This window comes from Metopolophium dirhodum, chromosome 8 (genome assembly GCF_019925205.1).
Source record: "Metopolophium dirhodum isolate CAU chromosome 8, ASM1992520v1, whole genome shotgun sequence".
Lineage (NCBI taxonomy): Eukaryota > Metazoa > Arthropoda > Insecta > Hemiptera > Aphididae > Metopolophium > Metopolophium dirhodum.
Window position 1 is genome coordinate 33,252,517 of NC_083567.1, and position 15,120 is coordinate 33,267,636.

The 15,120-nt window shown below is 29.1% G+C and overlaps 1 protein-coding gene across 1 annotated transcript in view; it reads left to right on the plus strand.

Moving 5' to 3' along the window:
- The first annotated feature begins 11,530 nt into the window (after positions 1-11,530).
- The window catches only part of LOC132950487 (myosin-IIIb-like), a 29,946-nt gene continuing 26,356 nt past the window's right edge, over positions 11,531-15,120 (plus strand). The window contains exons 1-2 of the mRNA XM_061021978.1: positions 11,531-12,803; positions 13,656-13,831. Coding sequence (XP_060877961.1) covers positions 12,671-12,803; positions 13,656-13,831 — 309 coding nt within the window. The 5' untranslated portion in view covers positions 11,531-12,670. The remainder of the gene's footprint in view (positions 12,804-13,655; positions 13,832-15,120) is intronic.

A 15,120-nucleotide genomic window follows, 5' to 3' on the forward strand; every position in this document is an offset into this window, starting at 1 on the left:
ATTTTTACGATATTATATGTCACTGCAGTTAATACTGGTATGTCTATTTTAAATGTACTCTATCTACAAGGTTCCGATGGTATAATAATATGCATTTGTACACATTCAGGATGATTTTTAAAACATATACTCACCTCTTTCTCGTGCTTAAATTATTAATATTCAACTTACATTTTTATTATACACATTAAACTGTATATCTATGAAATCCATAATCGCATAACACAACTATTTCAGGGTTTAACTTGGACTTTGCTCGTAAATATTGCGCAGCAGTGAAGTACGCAATGAGATAAACCAAATTTAAGAGATTATCCGGATTAGGTTTCCTCAATTTCTCGATGTTAGTGTAAAGTAGGTACATATAGTGTATAATATACTGTCCAAAAAAAAAAAATAATAAGGGAGTTGCGGACTAACCAAGTACGACATTTTTAAGTTCCTGCCGTGCTCATATATTCTTAAAAACTGCGCAGTAATACGATACGCAATTAGAAAAACATATTGATTTTCAAAGTAGTATATCAAAGTGTGGGAAAATTATTAATTGTATTTAAATATTACAAAATATTATGTTACACCTATAAAATGCTGATAAAGCAAATAACTGTATTAAAATATTAAAATATTTGAAGGATTGAAAAAAAATAAATATAAAAAGGGCCAATATGTTAAAGATAATTGTAAATAGGTAGTTTTATAATATAAATAAAAAATAAAATTTGGATTTCTGCATGCATAAAAAACAAAAATTATCATAAGATTAGTGCCTTCACACTTTTTTCCAGGGTTGGGACAGGCAACTCATACATAATAATATTAGGTAGGTAGGTAATTAGGTAGGTAGTTGGCGGTTTACACGTTTTTGTTTTAATTCTATGTTGGCCAGATAATTAATATTTTATATATATTATTTTTGGTTCGTGTACAGTAAAAACCCGAATAATACCTTTAAAAAATGCTTTTATATTATGCCCTGAAAATTCTAAATAATACCATTAACATTTATTTTTTTTAAATTTTGGTATAAACTACAATATAAACTTTTTATAGATGATAATAGAAATTTTAAAGAATTGTAAAAATGTTTTACAGACAGAACTGATTGTTTTGGACTTCTTTAATCTGGGAAAACGATTATTTTGACTCAAACATTTTACTTTTGTCATTTTAATTATATTAAACTATTTAAGTCAATCAACTAAAATAATAAAGTAAAAAGTGATAAAAAATAAATGTACATAGTATGTTCGATAGTAAAACTCTTGGTGAACGATATCGTCAGCGCAGTAGGTGAGTTTATTCCCGAGACCTACTTTATGTATTAATTGATTCCCAGGATACCAATTTTTAAAATAACGTGTTATAAATTCTTACCAAATTACTAAAATTTTTTAATAGTAATTTTTTACCTAATTACTAAATTTTTCAATAATAATAATACCTACTGCATTTTTTTACTAATAATTGTTTAACAAAAAAATTGAATAATTTTCAAAATATGAAAAAACTAAAACGAACAAGGTTTTATGAAACTTGTCAGCCAACCTTCTCGTGGTGTTTCTTGGGTTAGCTATATGCTGAATAGGTATTTGACTAAATATTGAAAATAATATATAATAATGACCCGGGAATCAACTCGTACGTACCTCTTAATGACCCGGGAATCAACTTAACGGTATCAGTGCAGGTAAACAGGTACCCGGTAATCAACTTATGTAATTGTCGGACATCGATTTTAATACTCTAACAGATAAAACCCTCATTATAGGCCCATATGCGCAACTAGACCTATATATTTGAAGATGCACAAATTATAAAGAACTCCCAGACCCCCAGACCCACACTGGCCACACTCAATATACAGAGTATAACAGGAAGCTCTGTCAAAAAAAAAAAATACGCTACTTAAACGTATGACAACAATTGTGAAAAAAACATTTTGAAAAAAAGTTATTACATTCTAAATTAATATACTCAAAATAATATTAATATTTTAAAATATTCTAAAAAATTAACTACTTGACAAATATTTTTACCATTAAAATTGTTCATATAATCAGATTTACAAAATGGTTATTTTGAATTTTACAAAAAATTTAAATTTAATTTAACATTTTTTATTTTCAGTATTAAAGCTGGAAAATCTAGATTGTCAATTTCTTGTATTTTCTTTTTTTTAATAATATAGGTCTTCTTATTTGTTTAATATTATAAATAATTGAATAAACATTGATATATTTAATTTTCATAAAATATCATTATAACAGTTTTTTGAACAACACAATTTAACTGAAATATTGTTGGCTATTTTACGCGCTCCCACTTATTTTGTAATTTTTAACAAATTATAAACAAGGAAACAATATAAACGAGCTCACATTCATGGGTCTTTTATCCTGCCAAAGATAAAGAGAAATATTTTCTATTTTCTGTTTTCTAAGTTTTTTTGTTGGTTTATAAGAAAATATTATTAGGTATGATCATTGTTACACAAATAAGTAATAACTACGTAACTGTGATCTGTTCTATACAACATTAAATACCTACCTACATGGCTACATATGCTAAAGATTTTTTCATAATATTATGTTATACTGTTATAGCTGAGAATGTTGGAACATAATAGTGAAGTACCTACTTATGAGTTATGATGTATATACAGTATGGTACAACATTTTTGTAATTATTGATAATTTTTACTTCAAAATAATCAAAATATAATATATTAAGTCTTTTATATTTTGGGGATGAACATTTTAAACTTAGGGGTGTACAAGTCCTCTGTGCACCCCTTAGTTGCGCCAATGGTTGGGCCGTAGTTTGTCTTGTTATCTAGGGTTACATTCACATTAGATACTGTTAGGTACTGTTATCAGATAATATAATACGAGAACCTACTTTATTGTTTGTTAAATACTTATAATTTATAAATGTTTATAAAAATCATGGAAAAACATGTAAAAATCTTGAAATAAAATTTAAAATTCAAATTTTTTATTCAAAAACTCCAAAAATTTAAAGTGCTCTAAAAACTTTAAAAAAATTATCTTAAAATTAAAAACTATCAAAAAACACAAAATAAAAACTTTATATTCTGATTCAAAAATACAAGAAACGCATATGTTATAGAACAAGCATTGCGTAGCTTCGGAAAACAATGCAAAATGCAACGAAATTCCAGCTATGATAGGTACTACATTATACATCTTTGTTGTTATTTGACCATCTTTATTCAGCAAATGTTGTGTTGTTGACAGAAACCCTATTGGAATGTGCTTGTTTCAGATATGCTATATAATGGTTTGAACTCGTGTTTTGTCCATTATGTGATATAGCGCCATGAGGTTTATATCACGCTCCAACAATTTCTAAAGTAACGACAGCGATGGTACGCCGCTAAGTTTTAGATAGGTTATCTTGTTAGAAACACAATAATCGTTTATGAAGAGGGTGATGGATAATTCTAGTTGAATTGTTATATTATAATATTATCTGATGTTTACATTCATAACTATAGGGCTCGCAACTTATAGAAACTGAAAAAGGCAAAATATGCATGAACAAATTTTAAATATGCAAAACAATATTAATAAAAATGCATAACAATTATTCAAGCTATCCCATTATTAAATATGCATAGTATGCATGTATAAAAATCAAGAAATATGCCCTTTTTCCAAATATTTAAGTGAATCGCTAGTTATTTTATTATTCTGAATAGATTCTCCAACAAAACAATTTGAACCATTCTTGCCATTATCACGTATGCCTACTGTAATTATTATACATAATTCAATACGGCTCCTAAATTCCTAATGTGTCAGTTGATTTTGTACCGGTTTTTTGGAAAAACTTTATGTACCTAGTTGAGAATGCAAATTAATGTTGTCCAGATTAATATGAACTTCATATTTTTTTAATTACTTTATTATGTGAAATACAGGATGGTGCTATTATTGTCCATCACAATTCTAGAAAACCGCAGATTAAGGGCACAGCCAGGCAGTGGCGTGTAACACATATTTTTTGGGTGAGGCCCAGCGACATTTTCTATACCTATATAATATTATAGTATCTACCACCTACCGACCATTTATGATCAAATCAGTATATACTTGTTTTAGTTTTTACATGTTATTCCAACTGAAATTATTACCATTCTATTATGTACAAGTAACTGAATATTTGAATACCTAGTCTGAACAGGTCCATTTCATTGTAGCCATATATGTAGTAGAGTATCAGCTAATGATACAATTATTATTTTTCGTAAATTGATTCAATATACTATACGTCTATATGCAATACGCTACACTCAATCGCCAACATTGATCGAAGATTACCAGTCAATTGAGTTAACAAGTAATTTCTAAATAATTAATTTTTATTTTTGATATAACAATATACATGGAACAAAATAATCACTATGCACTTACTAGCAAATAGGTAATATATCTTGTAAATATTTACAACATGCCAGGTTTACTATCTTGATCAATAACACAAGATAAACACAGGATGAACACGGGATAAACACAGAATGAACACAGGATAAACACAGATTTTCCATCCACCAAATCTTATCTATACCTACTCGTCTTACTGAGTCTTAAATAAACAGAATTTTAAATAATCTATCAAAAATAATTTCACGAATAAACTCAATTTAAATATTTAATAATTATTTACCAACCATATTATTCACAGACTACAGAAATTGTGCTTAGAACTTCAACATACTAAAAATGTTAACATACTTCTAAGTTCTAACCACTTTATTAACGAAACAGATGTTCAAAATATAAAAAGATTTATGTTAATACTCTCTTTAGATTCACTTATTTGTTGTGCATAGATGTTTATTAAAGATACAAAATATCAAATTAAAATGGTTTTTACTCTTGATGTAAGTAAATGAAAAGTTTCCTCGATTTTGGTATCTTAGAAACTATAATAAATATATATATTATCTTTATAATAATAAAGTAATCGTGTTTAAATGTTTTAAACTAAATATTAACATTTTTTTATAAATATTTTTGTTCTTACAAAGTTACACTTCAAAATAATGACATTTTCATATACATCAAAAAATATTATGCTCTATTCCTAATAATATTAGCCTGCTGTCAAATGGCTGAATGTATATAATATGTTACATTAAAAAGTGGCATTTAATTCCTACATTTTTATTAATTAAATGAGGAAAAATAGGTAAAAAATATATTGTTTTTTTTTAAACTTAGCCGGAAAAAATATTTAGATTCAGAAAGTTTTTTTTTGTTTTAGTAACTATAAGGTTCCTGTACTTTTGCAAATTGAGTTTCATTTTTCCATATTTTTCTCGCCGTCGTTGTTCGGCCAATTCGAATAGAAATCATACACATATTAAGTTATATTATAATATATTGTTTTATTATAATATTATCTGATTTTTTACGGTCGAATTTCCGCTGCCATCACCACGATCTCCGTTGAGGAGCACAGTTTTCTTTTCTGTTATCCGTGATCCGTTTATGCCTGTCTATATTATAAATTGTATACTATGTATATTATACTAATAATATAATATACCTACCTGCCTATAATAATGGTATAATTATTGTGGTTACGGTCACACACATCGTTACGCACGATCTCTGCCTCCACAAACACATCTTATCCAAGAACCTAACCACAATGGTCGTCTAAACTCTAATGTCTACATTTAGTAACTGAAAGTCGAAAGTCGACGGTTGAGTCACGACGATACCCAGTTAAGTCCGGTCATACGACTTGTTTTATTTTCGGTGCTACAGAAGGCAGAAGGAAGCACATGCGCGAGGTATTTGCAGTTTCCGATCTAAGGTTTTACATCTTAAAATAATTGTACAGCTATAGTTCATAATATGGCTTTTGCACGTATAACAAACGGGTAATTAAATCTTAGTTGATAATTATTGGTGTTTCCGAATCGCGTGCGAATATTTTAATTATCTAGGTCATATGGAATGCGTGGTTTTCTCACGACTTAGCCGAGTTGCGTGCGCCGTTTTTTTTTTGTGACCGAACTGATTAACACGAAATACGAGCAACGTAATATTTAATATTCAATAAAAATTATTAGATATGTATATAGCAAATGCCAAAGTATACTCATCATATGATTACAAGTTACGGTTCAAAGTTTGTCAAAATCAAAAAAAAAAAATATTACAATTTTAGATGAAAAAAAGATGGGTAAGTGGAATAAGTGGATACTGCGCTGCTGTCAGTCAGCAGTCTATATCAATAATATATCTCATGATATTTGTTTTGATATTGCTATTAAGTAATTTATTATACTCGTAGCATACCTATTAGATTTGTTGATTTAATTTTTTTCAGAAAATTTTCCATTTACTGTATCATTAATATTAAATTATTTTAATAGGTAATGTATATTTCTATCATATTATATTATTGTTTTTAACTTTTAAGTCAATACCACCGCCTCGAACCTTAGCGTAGAATAATGTGAATACTGAATAGGTGCATGCTATAATAATAGGTAATAACTTAAAATAAATGTAAATGTGTAACAGGTGATTTTTACCCCGGGATATCTTTACCCTCTCGTCCACCGGTAAAATTAACCTATATAATATATTTACTCTCATACGGAGATAAAAATATAGTTGGTTATTTTTACCCCCCAAAAATTATTCTAGGAATATTTTACCTCTCCCCAACCCGGTAAAAATACTTATACTTATTTTAATTTTAAAGTACCGTGTAATAATTATTGAAAAAATCGATTTTGTTTTTTGGTGCAACTCTTAAACAAATTTTCTATACACCATAACATTTCTAAATATTTCGACTTATTTTGAGCTGTTAACGGACATTTTCAGTTTTTTCAATTTTTTCAATTTTTTTTCTATAAATATCAATAAAATTTTATTTGTTGGGTAGAAGAGCGTGAAAATTTAATATAAGGCTCTTGATATATTGTTACAATAGCAGTTGAAAAACATTAAAAATACATAGGTAGATACAATTTTTTTAATAAGCATTTAAAGTTCAAATTTTGACAAAATTTAATAATTATTTTGTAGTTAAAAATGTATAAAATGTTCAACTTTTATATAGCTAAGTAAACATCCACGTAAATAGGTTATATATAAATTACTTTATTCACAATAATATCGCATCAAATATACTTGGTAATATCATATCGGCTGACTGACCGTTTTCGCTCAGAATCGTTTTTCTTATACAATGATATTATACCATTGAATTCAAATTTAACACCATCCATTACAGTGACCCACTTTTAACCTACTGTACAGCAGAGTGACATCCACTTACCCACCTTTTTTTTCTCTTGATTTCGTGTTTTTAAAATTTATAAGGTTCCTTTATACTATTCATTTTTATATAAATTTCAAATTGTAACTCTATTAAAATTATCCAAAAAAAAAAAAATACGAGGATGAGGAATATAAGAGCTTTTATTAAATGACTGAAAATATATTCGCAGGCATTAGCTGTCGAGTTAATGTTGCAGAAGCTGATGGCCAAATATTCGGAGGAAAGTCAGCAAATAAAATATATGTGTTTAAAACATAACAAGAAAATTGTCTAAGTCAATCATCATCAGATATCGATGAATTCAAGGTCACTTGACACTTAGATACCTACTATAGGTGCAATTTACTATACCCATTTTAGAAATAAAAAATACCGGGCACAATTTACTATAGGTACTATTTGCACTACCTGCTCAACGTGGACGCAATTTTATTTACAAGCGCCCTAAAGTAATCCTAGGATAATGTTAACTCGGGGGATAAAAACATTTGAGAGTATTAGAAACCTGCGACACCGGCGTTACGTAATATTTGTAAGGGGTCATGGACTCATGGTTAGTGAAATATTGAAATTGACGACTTCAATCCATGCATAAATACATCCTATAAAAAATATGAATTTTTTTTTAATCTGCAATTCCATACTGGCCATACAATATCTATTTTGATTTTAAATATTAAATGGGTATCATAAAACAATAACTATTGCTTAAAAGTTATAAAAAGTAAGTATAAGTACGTACATACATTAGAGTTTTTGTTGGAAATTCAATCGAGCCGCAATAAAGGGTTATTTGATATTCCAAGACTAATGTATTATACTTTAACATGATATTAGCACCATTCATTTTTATTTTATGTTTATGACGGTAGTTTAATTAATATTTGATTTATATTATTTTAAATAAACAAATATTTTAATATAAATATAAATATTGTTTTTTCCAAATGGATACACGGATTAAAAATGTATGTATTTGAACTTACTAATCCAAATGGGGCGTTAAAAATCAGGGTTTAGAACCTTTATGACTTTTTTGGTTTCGGTTCCAACTAGGTTCTTCAAGAAAATAAAAATTCGGTAGCGGTTCTTAAAAATACAGAGTTAAGGTTTCAGTTAAAATACCGGTATTTTTAATTATAAATACCGGTACATTTACGAGTAAACAAAAAATAAATTAGTCTTGTCTATGTACTCGAACTTGAGTCAAAAATGTTTCAAAGTTTCTAAAGTTAATTTCAGAGTTCCTACATATTGTACCACATCCTCTTTCCCATTCCGTATTAATTTTAGCCGTTGTAATTATTTAACGAATCGCCATATTGTCCGTATGATGAAACTGGCCAATGAGGTTAGGACCCACAATTCCTTAGTATTTAGTGTAAATATTGTCTATTCATTCTTAAATATTTGTAACTTTTTCATGTTAATTATTTTTCAATGCAAAAAAATGTAATTAGGCTCGTCCCGTATTTAATATAGTTAATAAATAATCCGCCATAAGGTATACCGTATACCAACGAATAGAATTTCTACTTAGTGATATTAATGTTTTTGCTGTTAAAACATTTCGCGATTTTAACATTTATGATTTTATTAATTAGTTTAAAAATTAAAATTGATTTTTAAAAGAACCCAAACTTTATTCTCACTACAAAATAAAGTTATGTAAAATAGACATTTAATATACACCTATCATGAAAATAAAAATATTTCATTGGAATTAATAAACGTATACAAATAAAAATATATCAATTTTTAAGCACATGTATAAATAAATATAGCCACATAGCCACACCGGTAAACTTTATAAAATGCATTACTTAATTTAAATCATTTATTAAGAATTCCCTTCAATTGATACATTTAACATTTTTTTAAATGTCCGCGTTTTATACCGCTTTGATACTCTTCGGTCTTCATCATTAATTCCAACGTTGTTTCAATTACATTAAATTATTACGTATTTACGTTTTATTACAATGAAAAAGTAATGTAATATTTGTTTACAGTGTGATGCTTGTAAATCAATTAGTTTTAAAAATATACGACTAACTGAACTAACAACGTGAAACGGTTTTATGGCGAATAGATAGGTTTAACAATATTATTCAATCTAAAAACAAACCAATTTATTTATTCACAATAATATACTTACTAATCTGTCCAACCATCCACCTCAATTTATTATTATGAGGTATGGCATCCGTGTTACTCGGATATAATATTGGTTTTGGACTACTGCAGCCCATACGTACGTTTATATTATAATATAATGACGGACAACGATGACCGTAACCTTTACGGCCTTTCCTATATAATAATATTATATACCCGTATAATAGCTGTATAATATCTTTTTGATTCAGAAATAATTTAGAAACACGCAGCTTTTTATCTTTTTGAAACATTTTATACCTTAAAAATCACAATCGGATTCGCGTATATATATTTTAAAAGAAATATTTAAATGTTTGTTAATAACATGCTACCGAGTTATGTTCCGTACACCAATGGCGCCAAATCCAATTTTCGAGACTTGTGGACACAATAGCTATATTCGTAGTGAATGCGGCCATGTGGGTTGGCCATGTGAACAAAATCGGATTATGTGAATAGGTATATGATATAATATATTTGTGTTGGGCCCGTGGAGTGTAGTAATTAACGATAGAGGGCGATGATAAGAAAAACATTTCACAAGACCAGTTTTAATTACCTTCCACGGTGCGCATTATTATGTAGGAATGTAACTCTATAATAATTATTATTATAAGTGTACCTATAACTATTCAAGTTGAAACCCATTTGGCTTCTAAACTTTTTATTTATACAAGTACCTACAAATTTCATTTTTCTGGAATTATTTTAAAAAGAATAGACTACCATGATTGACGTGGCGTGTTAGTATTTAGGTACAATAAGCCTCTTATAGAAGTGCAGCCTTGTAACTGACGATAATTTAATAAGCAGGCTACGGTTTACAAGTCTGAATGTTTTTTTCAAACAAAACTTTTTCAGTATGGACTTTGCAAAGTTAACCTTTTATAGTGAAATTTTACATTGAAATAAAGTAATCATTACTGTTTTATATTTTGTTTAGAATATCTTATACTAATACCATTGAATTTATAGTGTATAATAATATGGTTTATGGATATAGAGCCACAGAGGACATCGGCAATGTAGGTATCAAATAATATTATAATGATGGATGCCAACAACAACAGTGCAGTATTATTGTGTCATTTTTATTTTTATTGTCAGTATTCTATTTATTGTTTATAATTCTATCGACAGCTTTTAAAATATCAACATATAGTTATATTTGAATTTTATTTTACTTATAAAATGCATTTTTTTTACGCGTTTTATTTTAATAATTCACACGAACTTCTGTAGGTATTATACATTTATACGAGTGTTATTTAACTTTCTAGGTACCTAATTATAAACGAATAATGATAATATTCTGATGAACTAAGATTATTATAATATACTTCTGCAAAATCAATGAATATCCAGTGTCATGGCATACGTCGATGTGCTTCAGAGTTGTGAGTAAAAAGTATTTTAAAAATTGACCAACGTATTTAATTCATTAATTGTGCGCATTAAAAATATATATTTTATTTATTTTTTATTTCATAAAATATGTTGTTTACAAATATTTATTTTTTATTATACATATATAATTTTTAATGAACACCCCATCCCAATAACCATTTAAAATATATGTGTACGCCACAACTAGGTATATTAATTATTAGGTACCCTCGTTTGGCAACATTATCTAATATATTATTTATGCATCTAACGTATATAATGTCAGAAAAAAACGGTTTGTTCTTAATTGGAATTCAGAACAAAAAAAAAATCACCGTCGATTCATTAAGGACAAGGGTTCGTCAAAACGAAACCATGCCGTGAGAATTTTGGTAGTTTGCGTAGGTAAAACAACGCTGCACTGGTGTCGTAAGATGAATGGTGATAGTGACTTATATCTACTATTATAATAAAATTTAATGTTATGATTCATACTTATGAATATTATATAGCTAATTCGAATTTCGGGCGGAATAATATCCCTGGAACTAGACATTTTATATTTTTTTGATGACTTTAAAACACTTAGGTATAATTATATATTCTATTGAGTATAGGTTGGTACACCTATATTGACTTATAATATTTTATTCATAAATATTATGTTCCCACTTCCAGGCTCCTTTATATTTTGATTTAAACAGTAAAACAATTATCAACAACTTTCAATTTTAATGTGCGTCGGAAACCTATAATCTATATCGAGGATGGGCAACTCAAAGTTACTTGAAGTCGACACTGTATAATATTATTGTATTAGGGACAATGTAATATCAGAAATGTAGAATATTGAAGACCGTATCTAGTTAAAAACGTTCGAAAAATTAAAAAAAAAAAAAAAAACCACATAACATGTTTACGGAGACAACAATCGTGCGATATTATATTGCCCGATTCCTGTTGAAAAACAAAAATCACGTTCTGCATAAAAAAAATAAACGCACGTACAGCCTGCTGGTATTGTAATAAACAATAATATACCTATGGCTATAAAAACAAATACAAAACCAAAACGCGTACAATGCACTTCCGGCGCTCGCGGCGCAATGGCATCACTGTAATGCGTTCCGCGCCGGCGATTTCTGCGATGTGCATCGCGGGCGCGCGACTGCGGGTCTGCGCGAGATCGTACAAACACCCGTACCGACGTGCCGAGTGTCGTACGCACTTAAAACACACGGCATACGCGCACGGGCACACGGCGCGCACGCACACACACCAGTCAGACCAGCGGCCGCGGTGGCCAGGTGATTTTTGTTTACAATATCCCCTCAAAACCTCCTGTTGATACAATAATATCAAACACGCGGGACCGTCGTACGCACACATACGCGCTAACAGTTACATTAATAATAATAATAATAATAATAATGTCGTGGGTAATCACTAATCCATGTTCGTCTGATAATAATTATGATATTATATTCAATATTCATTTTCCTAATGCAAATATTGTTTCAAGCGAAAGCGTTTTAGTTGTTAGTGACGCTCGTGATAAGTGAACCGCTGCGACTCTTCGGCCTCCGGCTGCAAATCACCAATAACACCAGTTGTAGCTGCTTGCTAAAATATTTATATTATTTATTTTAATGTATCGTTAGTGTTTTTACTGTCAACGGCCATCGTCGTTTAAATCGCCATTTGTAGTCGTCATTGTATTCCGCCGTCCTCGTAGCTTACGCCGATCCGTCGTACTAAATGATTGTCGTCCGTTGCAGCGGATACCGTGATGGACTATTACAGAATGTGTCAGCGGTTTGGCTTGAACTCGGTGCCCAGTCCCGATGGCCGGTTCACTATTGATGAGCTCATCGGCGAAGGCACCTACGGCGAAGTGTTCCGAGCCAAAGACACAACCACCGGTAATTGTTTATTTAAATCAATAAATAATGATAGAATATAGGTAGGTAGTCAGGAATGCGCCAACCCGAATTTCAAGACGTGATGCCTACAATGTTAAATTTATATTTATACAATTTATTATATTAATACATACTTAATCAGACCTGGCCTTAAGTAAGGGCCAGCGTTGCCTCTGGCATTTGTATGACAATTTGGGCTTCACGTTATAAAAAATTATATTTTGAGGCCTCGCTCCGCCTTACGGCTGACTCTGTAATTACCTAATAATAACAATAATATAACATAAAAATGTATAATGGCAGACACCTATTAGTTAAACTACTAAATCTAAACCAACATTTTAAGTTATTGTTTTGTAAATAGAATAAATAGGTAGGGTACCTAAATGATTCCAAATAGTTTTGGGTCATGCTGGTCATGGTATTTCACTGTTTATACACGATCGATTTTACATGTATTATATAATATGTAAAGTACATACTGTAGGTACTTAAAGGTACGTAAGTCACATTATACCCATATAATATTTAGATTCAATAATAGGTAGGTAACACAGAACAATTATTGTATTATTAAATTTTTTTTTATCTCATACCTATCTATTTTACAAAAACTTTTCATCTTATTCATAACAACAGAAGTAATGTAACAAAATTCTGAGGGTAGCAAAGCATACACATCATTCTCATCTGTCCTGTATTCACTGCACACCACAGTATAATAGTATTTACAAAATATCATACCATAGGGTGTATGCAATATTTAACCTTACTGTAGGTACCTTACTTTCAAACAAACAAAATATCCAATTTAGAAACATTAATGTACTGAATTGATTTTTTTTTTTATAGGAGAGTTTGTCGCCATTAAAATATTAGAAGATATCACAGGCAATGAAGAAGAAATTGAAGATGAATACTTGGCATTGAGAGACCTCAGTCTGCATCCAAACATTCCTTCATTTCATGGAATCTATTTTGTTAAAGGTTCTAAACAACTCAATGATCAATTATGGTTTGTTATGGAGGTAAGGCTTATTTTGAGTACCTACACACTTGATTTTAGCTATGTATATTCCCCGCAAGCTTACCCACTTTTTTTTGCACACACAGAGTAGGGTGAAAACGTTGTGACAGTACAGTTCACTGTAGTTCTACAGTTTCACTTCTTGAAACACCATGGTGTATACATAGTGAAATGTATTGTCACATCGTTTACACCATACTTTGCGCGCGCAAAAAAAGTGGATAAACTTATGGGGAATAAAGTATAGAATAGCCTATATAGGTACCTACCATAATAATATATAAAAAAATGTTAGTGGTTAGTGTCGAATAAGCTTTTATATGTAAGTATAAAATTAGGAAGGTAACAATTTCATTATTAGTTAAAAATGGGTGTACATTTTTATTTTTTTACACATTACCTAACCCTATCAAATATAGTTTTTAGAAACTAAAATACAAATCTATATCTATATTCAGTAAAACAGTTATATTAATTTTGTCAGTTTGACTTATGACTAAAGTAATGTGTTAATATGTGATATAGGTAATAATAAGGGGCTTAATTTGGAATATTAAATAACCTTCTACTATATGCCCGTGATAAAATAGATATGTATGGTAGCTATGTTAGCAAAATCCCAGTTTTTGTCCGGTTAGTACATCCAACTATTTTTGATACCATCTCTGTACTCATAATTCTCCACATTTCATTGATCGTCATTATCGTTATATGGAAGCAACTATGATAGATAGGGCATGCGGTGGTGCATGATCCAGATGTGTATCACAAATTTGCTAACATGGTGACATACCTATCTATTTTGGCATGCATATATAAACATATGTATCAATATCATATTATACTATTACTTTTATTATTAAGTTTTATTGAACTTATAATTAAATTAGGTAACTAAATTATAATTTGTTTAGTCCCTAATTACATATATATTATATTATGATATTTACTAAATAGTAATCAATAGCAAATTTAAATATTTTAGTTAATATTACAATTTAAAACTAATTGAAATATAAGCATATTTCAGGAATGTTATCTATTTTGTTAGGTTCAGATACCTCCTTATTTAGTTTTACAATTAGATATTTCAAATATGTATTATATCACTTTATAACTACTGATTTAAAAAAATTAATTTGATCTTACATGAGATATATCATTCTATTATTTCAGTTTAGTGGGTTAAAGTTAATTGACAATTTATAATAATGATGTTAAATGTAACAATCCAAAGGTTGTACCTGATTGATTTATCACCATTAATTTATTATGATAAAAACAAAACAT